Genomic DNA, 21733 nt, shown 5'->3' on the forward strand with positions numbered 1-21733 from the left:
TCTACGTCATCCTTCAAATAGCTTACAAGCTTTAAATATACAGAGTAATCAGATTTGGTAACTCATAAATTACTTTTTATAAGTCTTCTGGAAACAGCAGTGATAAAAAAGAAGCACTATATGTAGAGGTTAACAGTGAACTCGTTCACAAGTTGTGCATGTGGAATGTCAAGAGAGGAGACAGAAAAAACTTTATTAGCAAGATAGCAAAGATTACACTATTTGGGGAACAAGCCTCATTTATTCAGTCTGCTATTTTGTAAACATATCACCTGAATGAGATTTCAATCTATGAAATGGAACAGATGATGACTTCCTATTATAAAACATTATATATATACACATATATACTGTATATATATAATATTTAATAGAACAATTGATTAGGACTTAAATCAAGTTAATTTCTATCTGGCTTCACAATTAACTAGCTGTGTTTTTTTGGGGGTACATGATACAATCTATTAGATCTTCAATTTCATAGCCTATTAACTGCAGATTAACAATGCCTGCTATTGTTTATCTCACAGTGATTTTGTGTAATTGAACAAGATAGAATCATACCATTTTGGGGTTGAAAAGTAGCTAATGGTTATTTTGTCTAATTAGTGCTTTAAAATGAAAAGTGCTTTAAAGAAAAAAAATCAGCATTATACACTGAGTGGCCAGATTATTATGACCTCTGAATGCATAATAATCTGGCCACTCAGTGTATATCCTATATAATAAAAGGCTAATATGCAAATTGTCCCCTTGACCAGGAGTTCGGCCAGCAGGCAGGCCGGCCAATCACCCATGCCCCCTCCTCCTCTCCCCCTGGCCAGGCTGGCCAGACCCCACCCATGCATGAATTGATGCACCGGGCCTCTCTCTCTCTCTCTCTCTCTATATATATATATATATATATACATACACACACTGAGTGGCCAGATTATTTTGAGTTCAGATATCATAATAATCTGGCCACTCAGATGCATTGTAAGCATAGCACACAGTGCTTATTTTTAACTCATTCTAAAACTGTTCCTCCAAACAATTGTTTATGTGTATGTTTTCTTGAAAAAGTAGCTTGCATCACCCAGCTTGGTGCCTGGTTTTTGGCACAAAGCCACACCATAAATTGATGCAGTCCAAATTAATGGTTAAGTGAAAACAAAATCTTTACCTTTGAGGAGTAGACTAGCCTCATGTTCTGATTTACTTTCTTTTCTGTTCATTTGGTTTACATATCCATAAACTGGATATAATACCCTCATTCTGCCTCTCAGAGGTGTTATCATAATTGAGATGAAAGGAATTGCTAGAAGCTAGCAACATGAATTTTTTTCTGTTTTGTTAATCCTCATCTGAGGATATTTTTTCATTGTTTTTTTTTCAGAGAGAGTGGAAGGTATGGAGGAAGGGAGTGAAGAACAGAGAGAGAAACATCTATGTGAGACACATCAACTGGCTGCCTCCCAAACTCGCTCCAATTGGGGTTGGGAGCAAACCTGCAATCTAGGTACATGCCCTTGAGCGGGAATTGAACCCTCAACCATTTGGTGCATGGGCCAACGCTCTAACCACTGAAAACACTGGCCAGGGCTAGCAACATGAATTTGTATGGAGGTTTTCTAGAAGTGTGATGGAACTGAGTTTTTCAAGATCCCAGAGAAAGCAAATAACCATGAATAGTGGAGTTTGGAGTTGGAGGCTTTTTAGAGAGCTGAGGATGTATGTTTTTACATACTAAGTGTTTCAACTAATTAACTTTGTAGGTGTAGCCTTATGAAGCTATTGCGCACACTTTTCCTATATTGCTGATTGCACAATGCCTTATAAATAATAGTGTACGCTGATGATTTTAGCTATCTTAAAGATATCAATACTGTGAGCTCGGAGAGTGCTCTAATCAGGGAAAACTCAGTCATTAGGAGTTATTTGACTCTACTCTAAATAATTTATATGTGAATTTGAGTTTTTAAAAAGAGTTTTCCCATATTTTTCTTCATTTTAATGCTGGTACCTATATATTTGACAGTAGCATTTATTGTTCTTCCTTTTAATTTACTATATACCTGAAACCAAATAGCCAAACCTGTAGAATTATATGTAAAACTCAAATGATAAAGATTAATATCCTAAGGGTATCAACCACATGGTATTGTTTCATTGGTGTTGGCTGGTCTGTCTTAAGAATTTCATTCACTCATCTAGTAAGCATTGTCCAAGTGCCTAGGTACTTTGCTAAGCATGGAAGGAGAAAGATCTCACAATTTTGGGGATTATATGAAGTTGCTGGATTTATATGCCGTAAAACAAGGTGTTATTGTATGGTTTGAAGAAATAACATGATCAAGATGAGCAACTACCTTAAGTCTAGTTAAAATTTGTAACTGCAAGGTAATCATCTCTCATCTATTTGAGTATTGTTTCCTGCTGTCATAGTCACATTAGCTATATTATAATCAAAGTTAATTTTGCATCCTATTATCTATGTACAAGTTGCCAGGAATTTAACTTCATTCCTCTCTGAGAAACATTAAATGAAATTTACAGTGAATAGATTCTAGCTTAAGGAAGAATTTTCTAACAATTTGAGCTTCTCAGAAATAGAATGTACTGATTTTCTTATTTGCTTTGTTTCTTCACCCATTTTTACCATTAATTATATATATTAAACTATGGTCCAGTAAAACCTTCACTGTATCCTGTGAATTATTGTGAAAGAAATTATCTTTTATTACTTAAGCTATTGATTTAAATATATTCAAATGCAGGATTTTGCAGATATTATTACATTTAAATTAATTTATTTCAAGTCAATATTGTACCACTGAGAATATAATTAATTCTGATCTTATCATCAACATAGTTTTATATTTGCCCAATTTTAAGTAACCTGCACATTTAAATGGAATCCTTTTGATGTTTTTATTTCAAGTATTAGTATAATCTTTTACTGAATAGAGTTAAAGAGAAGCTTCTGTGAATTTCTCCTAAGCATCTTTCTAGTTGACCTCTCCGATTGGTAGTTAACTCACAGTATATTCACCTTATAATGTTGTCGTCTAACTTGAACTTTACTATCTTATCAGAGGTATGTTTTAGAAGGTGTAAAAATGTCTTGAAACCAAGATACTCTGCGGCCATAAAATCACCGTTATTAGCCACTTTCTCACACAACTGAATAAGACTTATTTGGCATGACTGAACCATTTTGATCTCTTAGTTAACTCTTTTATAAATTTCAGTATTTGGTTTAGTCCTTAGGCTAATTATTTTAGAAAGGAGGGAGTTCAGTGAGTGGGCCATTTGATGCTCTCAAAGAAAGGAAGAAAAGAAATTATGCAACCTCCTTCCCTGACATGGAAACCACGCAGAAGAACGTCAGAGGATCTTGGAAGGAACAAGAAGCAATTATTTCTCATGCTCCATTATGAGACCTGACACTCACGTCCACATTTACTTACCAAGGTTGTGGACAATGAGTCCTGTGAAAGGAGAATGAATGGAACCATGAGTATGAGAGAGGAGGATGGTGGAAATGGGGTAAAAATAACCATGCAAGCAGAAAAAAAAAAAAAAAAAAAGAAAGTGACCTTTTAGAGGACAAGGTGAGTGAGCAGAATTACAATCCCTGGTTTTAATGTTGCTAATTTCCAAAAAGTAATTTCTTTCAGCATATTTTTTACTAGCAAACTTTTCACCATTGCTAAAAGATGATAAGGAATGCCAAGAATGAGGTAGACAGAATGGATAGGAATGGATAATACCAAACTATAAAGGCCCCTGGATGTTTTAAGCTAACCTGATGTAATGTTCTGATTTTAGATGTCACTAGGTCCCTAATGAAGTGGGTTTGCCAAGCTTCTAACAAGATTTTCCTCTTTCCCAAAGCAACACTCTGCATAATCAACTAAGCCTTTCCTTGATTGCTTTTCTTGTCTTCACCCTCCCCCCCCCGCCCCCCCCGTTCTTCTTCTTCTTCTTCTTCTTTTTTTTTTTTTTTTTAGTCAATGAGCTCAGCCCTAAATGAAAGCTGGAGTTGTATGAACTGAACTGGCTGGAAATAGTTGCTGAAAGGCGTGCAAATCAAAGCTGGCAAGTTTCAGCTCTTCCGTTCTTGAAGGAGAGACTAACTTCAATCCAAATGGCTTCCTGGGCAATTGTGTGATTATTCTAGGGTTTTGTTCCTGGTATAGAACCAGGCATTAATAACCCAGCCTTTGCAAGCTAAACCAAGAAAATACACACTTCATCTTTACCTTGCGGTGGCTTAGTACCCATTTGGTCACTTCCCAGTAGTGTGGGAACTGGGTAGGAAGGGATCTTACATCACTGGTGGGATGCGGGTGGTTAGAGGAGGCAGCCTTCAGGCTCTGTGATATTTCCTGTTCCACCCTAACCCAGTACAGAACAAAGGAGAAACTAGGAGCTCTGATACCAGGCAGCCCAATCTACTTTGTACCTCTATGAAAGGCAGGGACTTAAACTATTTTCACCAGAGATAATATATACACACATATTTTGGGGGAGGTAAATTTATTTGTAATTTTGCTTTTGAAAATTCTTTGTTTTCAAGTAATTCATTTTTAGGCTATCACTAAGTATATTCAAGAGTGGATGAGAATGGGCGGTGGAGGTGGAAGAGATTAATCAAAGAATTTATATGCATATACGCATAATCCATGACACAGTGGTAGTGTGGTGAAGGCCTGTGGGGGAGTGCAGGGGCAGGTGCAGGGGCAAGGGGTCAATGGGGGGAAAAAGAATACATCTGTAATATTTTCAACAATAAAGATATTTTTTAAAAAAGTAGATATAAAAGCACTGTTATATTTACACAATGGAATATTACTCAGAGGTTAAAAAAAAAAAAGAAAGAAATTTTATCTCTTGCCACACATGGATGGACCTGGAGAGCATTATGCTAAGTGAAATAAGCCAGTCAGAGAAATATGAGTACCCTATGATTTCAGTTATATGTGGAATCTAATGAAGAAAATAGAAACAGACTCATAGATACTGTACAGAGAACAGACTGACAGCTGTCAGAGGGGAGGGGGTTGGAGGGCTGGTGAAAAAGGTGAGGGATTAAGCAAAGAAAAAACAACTCATAAATACAAACAACAGTGTGGTGATTAACAGAGGGAAAGGGGGATGGGGGGAGGTAGAAGATAGTAAAGGTGAGATAAATAGTGACATAAGGAGACTTGACTTGTGTTGGTGAATACACAATACAGATGATGTATTATAGAATTGTACCCCTAAAACCTATTTAATTTTATTAACCAATGTCACCCCAATAAATTCAATTAAAATTTTTAAATAAAAAAACAAATGAATAAGAATTCCTGCAACATGAGAAAATCTAATCTAAAGATGGTTTTCAAATGTAATAAATGTTTGAATTTCTAAATACTGTACTTTATGAAGTTGACCTGATGCTTTGTTTTGTAATCATTATTAAATGCTAATTTTATTTTTTTTCTATTTTTTTTTTAGTTTAGAGACATCTTTTTTTCACATGTCAAATATTTCTGAAGGCTTCCAAAAGCCTATCATGTTAGACACTCTGAATCCAGTGGTCACTGGGTAAAATGGCCATGACTGAGAGGTATTATTTCTATCCTACCACTTGGGCTTCCCCTCGCCCACCTGCCCAGTCAGATAACAAATGATCACTCAGCCATTTAAAATTTATTCAAGATTTTGCTACAATATTCAAAATTCTTTGGATACACTGTTTATACTTATACATATATCTAGAATGTATATATCTGCAAAAGCTACCTTTAACCGATGGGAAGAAGTTGGACTATAAAGAAATTAAATAAGTAATCAAAGAATTAGCAAACATTTGATTTTTTTAATTCCTTAAAAATATGGTTTAGAAGAAGGGTTTCTTAAACTTTCTTGTGCATAGGTGTTCACCTGGGGGCATCTCGCCCTTGTCATAATGTAAATTCTGGTTCAGAAGGTCTGGGGTGAAGGCTTCAGAATCTGTATTTCTAACAAACTCCCAGTTGGTGCTGATGTGACTGGTCCTTACAGTAACACTTTGTGTAGCAAGGGATTCGAAAAAGAGACGTGGATGCCATCTCTAGAGCTTTATAAAAACACAAACAATCCAGTGCCTTGAACTCCTTGAATCACAACCAAGAGCAATGAGATGGTCTCTTATTTCTCTTATTCTTTTATGAGTAAAAGTTTCCTCTCTAACAGCAATTAGCTGAAAGCATCCCAGGGGAGTCTATTTCTGAAGCGAATCCTAGTTGTTGAACTCTGAGTCAGACCAGCTCCCTCAGCAGACATTTGCTCCCTAGACTCTTGGACAGAGTTTTTGTTATAACACGGTATCAGTTCCCAAAGCCTTTCATCATGTCACATTGCATATTTATTAGGCTCTTCTAACATAATAACTTGGCCAAGTCACACAGGGTAGTCACTGGCCAAGAAACAGTCTCTACTTATGTTATCTTAGCACGATTGCTTCGGAAATAGCTATTTGCTTTTCAAATTTTACAACTTTGCTAAAATGAACCTCATTAAGGTTACTGTTAACTTCTTTTCGCTAATTCCTATGGGCACCTATCTAGAATTCGACCTTGTTCATCCATTTTTACTTACTGATTGTTTGGTTTCCATGGTTCAGATCTTTGCTTTCTTCTTAATTCTTCTGCTACTACCCATAATATATTAATGAAGATCTAAAATTCTCACCTCTTGCTACCTCTTCAATTCTTACTCTATCTTGGGCAATCCCAAGTCTTCCTACTTATTGAAAGAGCATCTGCTGACTGCTTTAATTTCTATTTTCTTGAAAAGCTCTTGTAAGGCTTTGATATTGTCAAGTTCACTCATACTGATTTCCACCCCTATTTATATCAATTCATTGGAGAGATTTTTAAAACCCAGGGTTATGATTCTGGAACTTACTATTTCTTTAGTTGTATTAGTGGTTAATTCATGTCTTTTGAAATTTTATGGGCAAACCAATTTGGTATTATTGTCCCCTAGATTAATAGATGCTTTTCTAATGATGAAATATCACTCTTTATTTTGTTAAAACTCCCTGTCTTGATGTATACATGGTTTACTGATTTTGTGGAATAACTTTTCCCATTCTTTCACTTTCATCCTTTAAAAATAATTTCCTTCCTTCCCTTATTTTACTCATATTATTTGTTTTTGTAACCATTTTATTAATGTGATTGTCCATAATGTTAAATAAAGGCATTGTGCATGGAAATAAATAAATAATAATAAATACATATTTAAAATGGATCCTTTTTAGGTAGCATGTGGTTCTGTATTGCTTGCTTGACAGTATGTGGTTTTTTTAATTACTGTGTTTAGTCTGTTTGCATTAAATGCAATTATTCATCTGTTTAGGTTTAAATATACTTTCTTTTTATCCCATCTGTGCTTTATTCCTTTGTTCCTCCTTTCCTGATTATTTTGGGCTAATCAAACCTTATTTTAAGTTTTCAACTTTAATTTTTACATTCTTTTTAACTATAACTCTTTGAATTAGTTCTTTTAGAGGTTTCTCTAGGATTTGCCCTATGTATTCTTGATACATAAGATTCTATTTAAAATGAACATTATACTACTTTATGTAAAATGCCAAAAATTTCCACAAAACAATAGAATTCCGCTTTTTCCCATTTTCATTTTATTGTTGTCATATATTTTACTTCTACATATGCTATAAACCCCATAACAATTTACTTTTACTTTAAATAAGTTATCGATTTAAAAAATAATAAAAGCTAGCTTTTTATTATTGTACATATATAGGCCTTTCAATCCATCCTATAGATCTGAATTATGTATACCAATTTATATACATGTATAAAATATATACAGATATATTTAATTATATATATTTTAACCTTTATAATATACTAGAGGCCTGGTGCACAAAATTCGTGCACTCAGGGGAGTCCCTCAGCCTGGCCTGCGCCCTCTCGCAGCCTGGGAGCCCCCAGATCGATGCCCCACAGAGGGAGGCCCTGCCCACCAAGCTGGGGGTTCTGTGATCGATGGCAGCCAGCACAGAGGGAGGCCCTGCCCACCCTGCCCAGGCTCTGTGATCCATGCTGTGCAGAGGGAGGCCCTGCCCACCCTGCTGGGGCTCTGGGATCAATCACAGAGCAGAGGGAGGCCCTTCCTACCCAGCCTGGGCTCCACCATTGATCGCCGCCCACAGGGAGGCCCTGCCCACCCTGCCTACCCTGCCAGGGCTCTGTGATCAATGCTGCACAGAGGGAGGCCCTGCCCACCTGGCCGGGGCTCTGTGATGGGCCCTCCCAGCAGTGGCGGCTTGCCTCGGTGGCTTTGTCCGGAAGACGTCCTGTCTATCTGACCTAATTAGCATATTACCATTTTATTAGTATAGATAAAGAAATATTCAGTATACTACAACCTTATAATATTTCCCTTTAGTCTTACAACTGTCTTTAGAATTTATTGCAGAGAAAATATTCTGGTATCAAATCTTTTCAGCCTTTTCCCCTGATACTGTATTTACTTGCCCTCAGTTTTGAAATATATGAGTATAGTTTGTGATATTTTTCTGCTAGCAAATGTTGTTCCATTGACTTTTGGAAATAATCTGTCATTTTTATTGTGGTTCCACTCTGTGTGATGTGCTTCTCTCCCAGTTGCTTTTTTAGGGGTTTTTGTTTTGTTTGTTTCTTTAGATTTGGTGCTCAGCAGTTTGGACGTGAGTACCTGTGTGAGGCTCTCTTCATATTTGTCATGCTTGGGGGTTGTTGAGCTTCCTGGTTCTGTGGGTGGATGTTTTCATACAGTTTCAGAAGTTTTCAATAACTATTTCTTTAGATACTCTGGTGCTACCTCCCCTCTCTACTTCTGGAATTCCTTAACTGGAGTATGAGAAATTCTTTAACACTATCCCACGGGACACTTAGGCACTTTTCATTTAAAAAAAAATAATTTATTGCTCCATTTTAAAGCTTAGATCATTTATTTTGATCTCTTTTGAAATTCAGTGACTCTTCTGTTGTATCTAATTCGTTGTTAATCCACCCAGCAAACATTTCATATGTATTTTTCAGTTCTAGGGTGTCTATTTGAACCTTTTTACAATTTCTAATTTTCTGCTGTGATTCCCCATTTATTATCGTGGTGTTTCCATTTTCTCTTAGGAATTGTTGATAATATGTATCATATCTGCCGTGCTCTTGTCAGCTAATTCCAGCCTTTATGCCATCTTGGAATGTATTTCTATTGACTACAGTTTCTCTTTATTATGTCTTGCTTCATAGTAAGTAATAACCAGTTCCTCTTCAAGTCCAAATTTAAAAGTCTGCAGTAGACCAATACAGAGATTAGGTGCTCTTCACAATTCCCACTTCCCAGGGGTTGGACTTTGTGGCAAAAGTAGAAGAGCTTCTCCCAGTGGCTGCTTGGTGCTGCCTCAAGCCTCTGCCTTACAAAGCCATCTGACACTTACTCTCTACCTCCCCCAAATACAAGTTAATGTGGGACAGTGTTCATTGCTTAGCTGTATAGGAGTGAGCATGAAAATCTGCATGCTGCTTTGTTAATTATGTTTTTAATTGAGTCACTGTATCTGCACAAATACAGCCACCAGTTACCAGAGATGCTGTTTGAACTCAGTAGTGAATAAAACTATCCTGAGGTGTTTAGAAGAGTAAGAAAATGTGTTAGCAATCTTGACAGAAGTACCTTTATTTGCAGTTGAGATCTGCATATTTTTTTAATGGGGTTTCTCACTGAGCTAGGGTGAATGAGTATGGATTTGTGTTTTCAGTCAACATGGAACATTTATCCGTAACTTATTAATACTATTGACTCTTGCATTGAGAAATTAATTTAGTTTGCCAGTGCAGATGCCTTTCTTTTGACTTTTACTGCTAAAAAATTGAGACGTGTCTCCTTAATTTTGCAGAAGATATTCTGGCAAGAATATTAGACACTCTTCTTTTATTATAAAAACTGTTGCTTTTGGTTACACAAAAAATATGGTTTATGCTCTCATTGTCTTGTTCTCCATCAGGAGGATTCATGAGATTAAATGTAATTCACACCTGTATCTTCCTTATAACTATCCTGTTATGTTGCATATAGCAGGTGGTCACTAAATATTTACTGATAATAATTATGATTTCAAAGGCTTGCCTGCTATGGCGTCAGTTTATCTATACCACATTTTCTTCTTTTACAAAAAAAAAAAAAAAAAAGAACTGTTTACTGCAAATTGGTTTCATGATTCCTCACCTAAAAGTTTGGCTTATTCAACTTCTTGCATTAGAAATGCTTTCCATTCCAAATTTAGTCATCAAAATTCAAACCACCGCAATAGGTTGTTTTGCCAACCTCTTTATGGAGAAAATTGACTTAAGTTAAAAAAAAAAAAAAGCTACCCCCAAACCAAGGCTCTTTAGCTGTTCAAAAAATAAATAAAATGTATTTTAGTTACTGTCCCAGAGAATGCCCAGTGCTCAGTATATCCCCTGGGATGACTTTTTATATTTCTGTGTGCTTTCCCACCCTCCGTCTGCAGTATGATTTCTATAACCAGAACTTGCTACTGTTCTTCAGAGACCTGCCTCTTCAAAGAGAAGATAATTAGCACATAAAGGTAAAGATATAATTCATCCAGCATTAATTCGTGCTAAGGAAAAAATTAAAGCCAGGTAGGGCCACAAAGATGTGTGAAGTTGGTGCTATTTTAGATACTGTGGTCAGTTATATTGGATACGAAGCTATTTATTATCGTGCTGTTTTATTCATTTTTTAAACAAATATATAAGTGATATCTATATGTCAAGCACTGTTCTCAAACTTTTAGATGAACATAACAACAAAAAGATAGTCTTCTGTCCCTTAAAGGACTTATTACTGAAGGAAGATGCATAGAAGTGTTATGTGCACTATTCTATGCACACATGCACAATCACACATGCGCATACTGAAAATTATACTATTATTTCAGAAGCTTTGGATAGAACTGCAGCACTAGAGAATGTTCTAAATGTCAGCCATTCTAATAGGCTACCCAAAGGTCCATGGCTTGTATTGCTGGTAGTTCTTCATTACAGGAGAATTTTCTTTATGGCTGGTGTATGGGAACCAGTCGAATAGCTGTGAGGAATCTTAAGAACCTTCCTTGATTTTTCAATGTCTGCCTTGCAGGACAGCGTTGTTAGTCTTTACTTGCTTTGAGTCTGACAGTGTATGTTTTTATTTTATTTTATTTTTATTGTTGACACTATTACAGATGTCCCCATTTTGCCCCCTTTGCCCATGTCCACCTGGCTCCCACTCCCTTCCCTCTGGCCATCACCACACTGTCTAACTCTGTTAAAGTAACGGCTAGTAGTGGTAATGGAAGACAAGAAATTGAAGGAGCCTAAAAAAGGGATGATTACTAAATATAATGTTCTAGAAGGCTCACGTTATTTTTTCCAGTTTTATATGCTACAGTGCTTGAGTTAATAATGTGCCTCTTGTACATTCAGGGGATGTGGAATGGGCATGGTACAGTGAGCTCCCAAGATAAAGAGGACAGACAGTATTGCATCAGCAAAGGCTTTATTGAAGGTGAAATCCTTGCACTAGACCTTGGAAGGTGATGAGGGTTTGCCAGGTAGAGGGATTTGGGAAAGGACTTTCCATCTCATGGGATCCATTGATTGAAACAATGTGCCTGGGTTTAACGCATTATAAGCACTGAGAGAGACAAAGTGGAATGGATTTCTGGGAGGAAAGAAGCTTTGAGATATTATAGACACCACAGTTTCAGAGGAGAACAGAAAGAAGGAAACAAGGCAGCGGGAAGCTGAATTAGAGACAGCACGATCATCTGTAACAGGGGGAACTGGATTGCCGGTTTTGCTCAGTGAAAATTCAGTGTTTTGTATTTTATTATAGGAAAACTAGAGGCCCTGGGCATGAAATTCGTGCACGGGTAGGTTCCCTAGGCCTGGCCAGTGATCAAGGCCGATCAGGTTCCCCACCTCCCTGCCTCCCTGCCTCCTCCTTCTATTGCTCCCTCTGCACCCTGCTGCTGCCGCTGGTTGCCCGCCATGTTCTGCGCCACCCCCTGGTGGTCAGCGCACATCATAGCAAGTGATCGAACTCCTGTTCACCAGGTTGAACTCCCGAGGGGACATTTTGCATATTAGCCTTTTATATATATAGATTCCCTCCAAAAGGTCAATGTGTTATCCTAGTTCAGGTAAAGATGAAGGAGCAAGGGGGCTGTGATGTAAGTTCAGAAAGCACACAGAGAGGATATTGTGGGTGTGCCATAGGCCAGGTCTGTGATGCTCACTTTTCACAATCTCTAATCTCAAACCTTTGTGGGACAAACCTGATTTTATGTCTACAGAAAAGGAAAGGAAGTTTCAGAGAAATGAAAGGTATTGCTTCATTATTCGCCAGAGGTGGGATTCTATCTTTGTTCTGATTTATTCTAAAACCTATGCTTGTTCCTCTCTATATCAAGTTGTAACAGATAGGTATAAAAAGGGTTAAAAGGAAACTAGAAAATTCTTAAAGTCCTTATCCAGTTACTTTTGATTATAACTAATGAAAGCAGTAAAGAAATAATACAACCAACTCAAGTCCCTTTGAACTCATTTGGCTCCAAAAAATAATTGAATAAACAGACCTTCACATCACAGTCATATTATAAAGGAAAATCAAATCCATTTCCATTGAATACTTGTTTCAGTTGATTTATTTTTTCATTTCTCATTCCTGAATGCCTTTGTGTATTTAGAGTTGAATTTGAAGTAGAAAGCAATTTTCAAGCAACCTACACAACCTTGTAAATATTAATAGGGGGCATAGGGGAAAAGGCTACATGCTTTTAGTCAAAATGGATTTTCTAACATATTACCAAGTCAGAAAACATGAATAAAAGAGCACTCTGGGATATTCGTGTTTAAGTGAAATAAATGATTACCAATATTATTCTTGGTAAAGGTGAACATTTCTTAAAACGATAATTTGTTTGTTTATTTTTTTAATATGACCTTATATACTAACACAGATGATAAGCCGGTAAGGTTTCAGGTTTGAGTGGGCTGTTTACCAGTCAACCAATAGGAGTGAGAACTTGTTGGTTGCTGATTTTTAGTCAAAGCTTGGTGGATCCAGAAGAGAACAGGTCAATCAGGAGAAGGTGGTGGCTACTTATTGAATTCCTAACAAATTGTAAAAGCTCGGAGGCAAAGGGAAGACCATCTCAGCTCAGAAGCGAATAATAAGGAATGGCAAGTGATAATTGGGGGCCCCGGATGCAAAATATTTATCTGTAAGAGATATCATACTTCACTAGCTCTTTCTCAGTCATGGAAGAAGCCATCCATAACCATGCAATCCAAATAATAGTCCTCTTCTAGTCACTCTTTTTAAAACAAAATCCTCACCCAAGGATATATTTTTGTTAATTTATTTTCTGTTTTAGAGGTAGAAAAAGGGAGATAGAGAGAAACATCGATGTGAGAAAGCTCAATCAGCACCCTCATCAGGGATCAAACTCGCAACTTAAGTATGTGGCCTGACTGGGAATCAAACCGGCAACCTTTTGGTGTACGGGAGGATGTGCCAACCAACCGAGCTACCCGGCCAGGGCTTCTCTCCAATTATTCTTCGTGACATCATCTTTTTCATTTCTTTCACAAGATATGCCACAATCAGAAATTATCTTATTTATGCATATATTTACTTGTTCATCTGTTCACATGTAATTTTCTAATTTTCTCATTAAATGTAAGCATTGTGGGGTCAGCAATGCTATCCATCTTGTTCAGCTCCTTGTCTCCATTGCCTAGAACAATTTATGCTAAAAGGATGCCACTCTTACACCTACTACATAGTTTGTGAATAATTGAGTAAATGGATACTTTATTTGTAATAATTCAAGTATCAATTAACATTAACATAAATCAATATTTATGAAGTGCTATAGGTAAAGACCTGTTTTAAGTAAATACTGTAAGTATAGTTAACTAAATGAATACCTTCCAGACTGATGAAAGCTGAACCCTTTTCCTTAAACGAAATTAAAATAATTTATGATAAGTAAGAGAAAATAGACATTTAATTCTATGACCAAAATTATAGGAACAACATTCATAGTAAATGCTCTGTAACAGAATTTCTAGCTATAGTGGTTTTGTTCGCTTCATAGAGAACTTCAGGGAAATTAAATCTTTGGCCTCAATTTAATCCCTGTCTTCAGTTAGTTTACAGTTAAGAAAGTGAAATGCAAAATACTTGTCCATTCTTTATACTTCACGACAGTTTGTAGTTTGTACGAGAGCATGGTGAATTATGATTGGCTATTTATGTGTCAGTGTAAACTTTATTGAAGTGCAAGCTTCATGAGAAGCAAAAACGTCTGCCTTAGCATTTGTGACTGTTGTATCCTGAGAATACAGCTCAATGGCTGGCATGAGGTAGGTGGCCCCAAAATGTTTAATGCAATTTGGGGAGGAAGAAAGTGTCAGGATACCTTTGGAATCTTCCTGAATCCTCACATAGAAACAGATGGATTAGACAATCATATACTTTACAAAGTGTTTCCCCTGATTTTTTAGTACCCACCTGGCACCACACACAATTACCACAATATTATGAACTATATTCCCTATACTGTACTTTACATTCCCACGACTATGTTGTAACTACCAATCTGTACTTCTCAATCTCTTCACCTTTATCACCCAGCTCCCCAGCTCCCTACCCTCTGGCAACCTTCAGTCTGTTCTCTGTATCTATGAGTTTGTTTCCGTTTCCTTTGTTTGTAAAGTGCATGATTGTCTAACCACTATGCTATCCATCTGAAACTAATACAAAATAATATTGAATGTAAACTCTAGTTAAAAAATTTTAAAAAGATGGTTAATCATTAACAAAAACCCCCAAAAAAACAGAAACAGATGGGGCAGCTACCAAAAGACAGCAAAACTAAAACCGAAGGACAAGGTTTAAAAGCAAAACTCAAGACAGATTCTTTCCTACAAACCTCGGAATAAAAGAGGGTGGGAGCAACCACTACAACCAGACCCCGGTGCTATTGGTGTCTGAACAAAAGAAGGCAGAGGGAAGCGGCAGAGCATCTGAAAGGCCCGACAGTGGGAAACCCTGAAACAGCCCATACACGTCACTGTAAATCATGGTGAGGCAATCTGAGAATAGAAGCTGACTCCACCGTGACTCATTCAGGACAGGGACCCATAGTGAGGATAAATGGCTGGTAATAAAATCAAAATTGATTAGGAGAGCAACAATAGAAACAAAAGAGAGAGAAGATCCAGCTAAAGTAGGGACAGGAAAATAAAACCAGGGAATCTCAGAAACATAGTGTCCCATTTTACCATGATATGGAAAGAACAGAAAAAGGAATTTTGTGAAGCTAGAACAGCTGTAAATATGATATAGAGAAATGTATTGAGGTCAAATATCTTGTAAAGTAACTATTTAAAAAGGAAAATAAAAAGTAGAATAATATACCTAAAAGCAGTGAAAGAAACAAAAACAAAAGCCTGTGATATACTACTTCAAATTATTTAGAAAACAAGGAAATGATACAAGATGTAAAAGAACCTCATGAATCATAATTAAAAAAGTGCAGGAATGAGGTGACAGAAATCATGTGAAAAGTATAAATAGAAAGAAAAATATTTTATAAATGAAGATTTAGTTCTTCCTAGTTTGAAGGAACACAAGATTGAATTAACACAAGTAATACCTTAAGATAATTAGAAGATAAAAGCCAGCAATATTTAACTTTTTAAAATAACAGATTAAAAGCATTTTTTTGATAAATTTACAAATATTGAAAACAGGCAAAGAAGAATCAACTCACAAATAATATGAGATCCTGAAGAAGAAAGCCAAGGAAAGGTTATAGAACTAATACTAAAAGCTCTCATTCATATAAAATAAGATAATATAATCTAAAGGTGCATGTTAAAAGAGTCCTTCATTATCTGAGACTATTGACCCAAGATGAACAATACCAAGTGATATGTTAGGAAATTATTGTACCTTAAAGAAAAAAGATCCTTTGGCTATCTCAGCAAAAATAATACATAATAAGGAACAGAAAATTAGATTATTGTTAGACTTCTTAATAGTAACACTTTGTAGTGAAGGAAAAGGGAGGAACATACGTATTTTGAATCCTTAAACAAAGAAGCTGTGAGACAAAGATGTTAGATTCAGCAAAACTTACCCTCAAGGACAAAAGGGCCGGCCAGATAAACTGTTGACATCAAGAACTCAAGTAATAGGTTTCTAAACGTTTTTCTAAAAATTCTACCACAGAATCCTTTCAGACCACCAGAACGCCTAGAGCAGTGGTCTGCAAACTCATTAGTCCACAGAGCCAAATATCAACAGTACAACGATTGAAATTTCTTTTGAGAGCCAAATTTTTTAAACTTAAACTTCTTCTAACACCACTTCTTCAAAACAACTCGCCCAGGCCGTGGTATTTTGTGGAAGAGCCACACTCAAGGGGCCAAAGAGCCGCATGTGGCTCGCGAGCCGCAGTTTGCCGACCCCGGGCCTAGAGAGACAGCACAGGCCTTTTGGTCAACACTAAGAATAGAGCTGCTTTTATAATGGAAACTAATGAGAACTGAAAGGGAGATGGCATCGTGTGTATTAACTGAAACATGTGATAACGTAGATATGGAGCAATCCTACAGGTGAGAGCTGAAGGAGATAGTGTAATAAAAGTAATTTCAACTGCTTTTAGGATTGATAATTGGTGGTTTTAGCAGTAATACTGTTATTCTGAGACTACTGTTTATGTAATGTGGGATAAATCAAATGATTAATTTTATGGTACTTATTTTTAACATTATGTCCTTTCAGAAAAGGAAAAAGCCTGGAACTAAAGGCCTACTCAGTAATGTTGAGCATCCCAAGTGCCCAGAAATTATTTACCATGAAAACAAACAAGGCTTTTTGAAAGAATGGTTGATTTTAGTCTGGGATAGGAAATGTGCCGAAAGATCTGAAACATCTTTACGGACCAGATAGCAGGGACATAATGAAAGATTACAAGGGTCATGTGAAAAGCCAACTTAATGAAGCTTACACTGGTCAAAGATGGGACAATTAGAGCTTCAATAAAGATAAAAATGTGATGGCTTAAAAATCCATCAAATATGAACAAATTTATGATCTTAAAAATTAGATAAATAAAAGAATTAAGAACTGATCCTACATTTCTGTATGAACTGTAAACAATAACAAAATAATAGGTGAGGGAAAATATCTCCTTATGAAATTATCTCAACTAATAAATTAAAAGGAAAGAATAGAATTAAAATGGCACCATTTTGCAACTCCCATGTCTTTTTCTTTTACATATTTTTATTGATTTCAGAGAGGAAGGGAGAGGGAGAGAGAGATAGAAACATCAATGATGAGAGATAATCATTGATTGGCTGCCTCCTACACGATCCACACTGGGAATCAAGCCCACAACCCAGGCATGTGCCCTGACTGGGAATTGAATCATGACCTCCTGGTCCATAGTTCAACACTCAACTACTGAGCCACACTGGCCAGGTAACGACTCCCATGTCTTAATCAGCTCAGCCTGCTGTGACAACACACCATAGATTGGGTGGCTTGTCAACAACAGAAATTCATTTCCCATACTTCTGGGGGCTGGAAGTCCAAGATCAGGGTTCCAGGACTGTTGGGATCTAGTGAGAACCCTATTCTGGATTGCAGACTGCCAACTCCTCATTGTATCCTCATGTGGCAGAGGGCAGAGAGAGAAAGCAAGCTCTCTGGGGATTTTGTAAGGGCACTGATCCCATTCATGAAGGTTGTACCCTCTTGACCTTATCTCATCCTAATTATCTCCAAAAGGCCCCACTTCCTAGTACCATAATACCATCACATGGAGAAGGGGAGGATTTCCACATATGAATTTGGAGGAAGGGTACACAAACATTCAGTCCATAATATCCCATCAATAATCATTGAATACCAATGACTGTTAATATCACAAAAGAGCAAAAACCAAATATCATGTAGCTCCTGGTGAAACAGCCCCCAAATTCTCAACATGGAACCTCATGACTTAGTGAACTCCAAAGAAATACTGAGGATGAAGGTCCTTGTGTGTATTTTAGCTTTCCAGAAAGTCAAAGGGTAGATTGTGCCTTGAAAAGGCTGGATAATCTTTAGCTGACATTAAAATCTCAATCAATCTCTCTCTCTCTCTCTCTCTCTCTCTCTCTCTCTCATTTTTATCTTGTATTTTTGTCTTTTGCTTTTAGATTATATTAGGAAGCTCAGAGGGTAATGCTTGTTATTTCTTACTTAAAAAGCACTTCATTATAGTAAGTAATAAGAGTGAGGATAAATTAACTCTATTCATCAAGTAGTACTATATTTCTTAATGTTCTGGTTAGCTCTATGTCCATATCTTGCTTTTACATGACAGGCTTGTCAAGTAGTTGCTATAATCCTTCCCACTTTGCAGAAGTCAAAACAGTGGTTCAAGTGGTGGTGTTTTGCCCATGGACATTCTAAAAATTAGATGGCGGAGCTAAAATTTGAGCCAAAGCTTCTGCTTCCAAATCCCATGTTAGTCCTTCCACCGAGATCACGATGGGACAGATTCTTGCATCTTTGTCTTCTGTTTACACCAGATGTTAGTCATCTTTAAAACTCCTAGATCCTATTAACATGTTAAAAAAAAGGGGGAGCTCTCTTTTTCTTCTAATCAGCTATTTTTCCAGAGAAGAGACAATAAATTAACACTTTCTCTTTATTGGTTTCTTTATGTTCCTTTCATCATTGAGCTTCAGACTTATTAGTGATAGAGATTTCTCAATAATAATTTCCAGACACCAGCCCCCATCAATGATAGTCTTCTACTTAACCATTAAACCCTATGACATTAAATCTGCCAGGGTAAATACAACAAAGCTGGCAGTAGGAGAGGGTGAAAAATAAGTAAATTATTCAAAAGAACTGAGCCAACTTAGCAAGCATTCTTCTTCCACTGTTTTATGTCTCTCAGTTTGAAAAGTAAGTCATGATCCTGACCACTTTCTTAAGATCATTTCTCTTGCCTCTTCTCTGTTGGCGAGCAAGCAGGGTTACAAATATAAAATTAGGTATATAGAGGCTATAAGCAGGGAGAGATTTTGCCTTTACTTGATGCTAAGGACAAATAATCAACTATGCAAATATCACCCACAAGGGGGGGACCCATTATCCACACATGTACTAATTACTCAAGAATTTACTACAACAGCAAGGTACCAGCATGTTAATTGGGTATTGTTTGGGCACACTGGGATTTTTTGGATAATTTTAATCATCTCTTTTCTAAACCCTCTTACTTTCTTCTTTCAAATAATATTTATTCATTTTATCTACTTAGAAAAATCTAAGCTCTCAAAATATAGTCTTAAGCAGAATGTTGACAACACATAAGGAAGGGAGAAGAGGTTGAGAAGAAGAAAGATATTCTCTAATTCAAACCTGTTCCTGATCACATATTTTACACAGGTGACTCCCTATACACATAGACTTGTGTGCATTTCTCCTTAGAACTTCTAAAGCTGAAATGCACCATTTACCCACTCCTTAATTTCTGGATTGTTATAAATTAGTATCAAAACCAGGTAGAGTGCATTTCCATTTTACTAACTCTCCAACCCTCATCCCAATTTGTATCTCTCCTCCCTTCCTCACGCTACAGTTATGATAACTTTTTAATAGACCATTCTGTTACTCAAACATAATTTCATGTGGGATTTTTCTCCCAGAAATTAAGTGAATTGAACTTATTACAAGAAAGCTTTTTGAAAGTAATTATAAAATAGAAGTTTAGCAATGTAAAACTAGAAATAGGTGAGTTGCTGCAATTGATGCCTCGGTGTAGCCATTGGGAAGTGGGTTGTCCTGGGGCTTGGACAGAGATTTCTCAAGTTTGTTTTGGCCAGATGACCATGTTGACACTCTGACACTCAGCTGTCACAAGTAACTCCAAATTCTAAGGGAGTTTTCTAATGTTATTCTGGGATTTTTATTCATAACAAATGTAGAGAATTTCAAATTATGAGTGAGTGTGAACTCTTCATTATCCTATAATTTAGAAGTATTTGAGCACGTGTGTTTTGTGCGTTTGCTAGGTATATATAAAGGTGTGCTATCCCTACTTCTGTTTTGTGTTTCCATCTTTGGTGGACCAATGAATAATGGAACAGTGATGATAATAAGGTAATCATGATCATGGAAAATGGTAAAAACTTCAGTGATACTAGTCAATACTGATACATCTAAAGATAATAGCAAACATAATTTTGCACAGATAATCCACTCATTGTGTCCATTCAAATTATCCATGGGGACTTCAACATTATGGTTGTTCCTAGGAATTCTCAAGAGTTATGAAGAGGACTATAGCTATTGACATTACCAAGCATCACTCACTGTCAGCAAAACTTACTGTAGGAGTCTGCTCAAACACACGCCATCAAAATTCTTTTGCTCTGTCTTTCTTGAGTCATACTTAGCAAATGGCTGTGGGTGAAGTCTTACACAAACTGTTGGATTTTTGTCATGACTGATTGCAAAAGAGAACTTATTTTGGTGGAGAGACAAGACAGAATGTACATAAGGTAATTGATACAGATCTTTCTAAAATTGAATATTCCAGAAATGGAAAGGGAGCCTTCCATCAAGGAGTTCCAGGAACCTTCCTCTCTGACTTAGGCTGATACCACCTTCTTCTGTTTCTCTGTTTATTCCCAGAATGCAGTCCCAACAGTACCTGCAGCAGCGTCGAAAATTTGCAGCTGCCTTCTTGGCATTCATTTTCATTTTGGCAGCTGTGGACACTGCTGAAGCAGGCAAGAAAGAGAAACCAGGTAAGCAGTAGGGTTATGAAGGCAAGGCTCTTCACTGATTAATGTCCTTCTAATCCCACTACCTGATTTTTGCCCTTCCTCTCGTCCTTCCTCACTCCCTCATCTCTCCTCTCATGTCTCCTTTCCTTCCTTTTTCTCTTTCTCCCTTCCTACCTCCCCCCTTTCCCTCCTTTCCTTCCTAATATTTCAAGGAACCTAAGCGACATCCCTTCTCATCCCCCCGCTACTGTAAAGTCCTGAAATATAGATGATGATCATTAACATAATTATCATATTAGCAGCTATTATGTACAGACCATTAACCAGGAAGCAGGTGTTTTACTTATGTTGCCTCTCTCTTCAAAAAGAGTCCTTCAAGGAATTTTTGTTTTATGTCTAAAGAAGGAAACTGAGGCTCAGAGAAGTTAATGCACCCTTTCCATGTCACTCTCATTGAGTAGTCTGTGGAGCTGGGAGTCAATTTCCACCACATTTATATTATGCTATTCTGTCTATAAAACAGAGAAATGAACAATGACTTGCATTGAAAAAGCTAATCTGACAACTGTTGCTTCGAATAGAATGTTTTCTCACTTTTTAGGTTTAACTGTTTTTGACCATCTTCTCTTTCATAGAAATGTCTGCTTCTAAGAGGTGTCAGTAAATCACTTAGCACAGCTCCTGGCACATAGTAAGAGTTAAATTAATATTAGTTCTAGCTCCTTCCACAGTTTTCTTTCTCCCTGGTCTTGGTCATTCATTGATTCAATCATTCCGCTAACCCCTATCAGGTTCCCACTATTTACTGGACACTGAAGATAGAGGTAAAAAGCACAGACCCTGTAATT

General features: G+C 36.9%; 1 protein-coding gene across 2 annotated transcripts in view; it reads left to right on the forward strand.

The window, feature by feature from the left end:
* PTN (pleiotrophin) overlaps positions 1 to 21733 on the forward strand; it is a 93571-nt gene that overhangs the window by 50414 nt on the left and 21424 nt on the right. For both annotated transcript variants that reach the window (XM_079785358.1, XM_079785359.1), the window contains exon 2: positions 20791 to 20906. In XM_079785358.1, coding sequence (XP_079641484.1) covers positions 20792 to 20906 — 115 coding nt within the window. In that variant the 5' untranslated portion in view covers position 20791. The remainder of the gene's footprint in view (positions 1 to 20790; positions 20907 to 21733) is intronic.

Source organism: Cnephaeus nilssonii, assembly GCF_951640355.1.
Source record: "Cnephaeus nilssonii genome assembly, chromosome: 12".
In the NCBI taxonomy this organism is placed as follows: Eukaryota; Metazoa; Chordata; class Mammalia; order Chiroptera; family Vespertilionidae; genus Cnephaeus; species Cnephaeus nilssonii.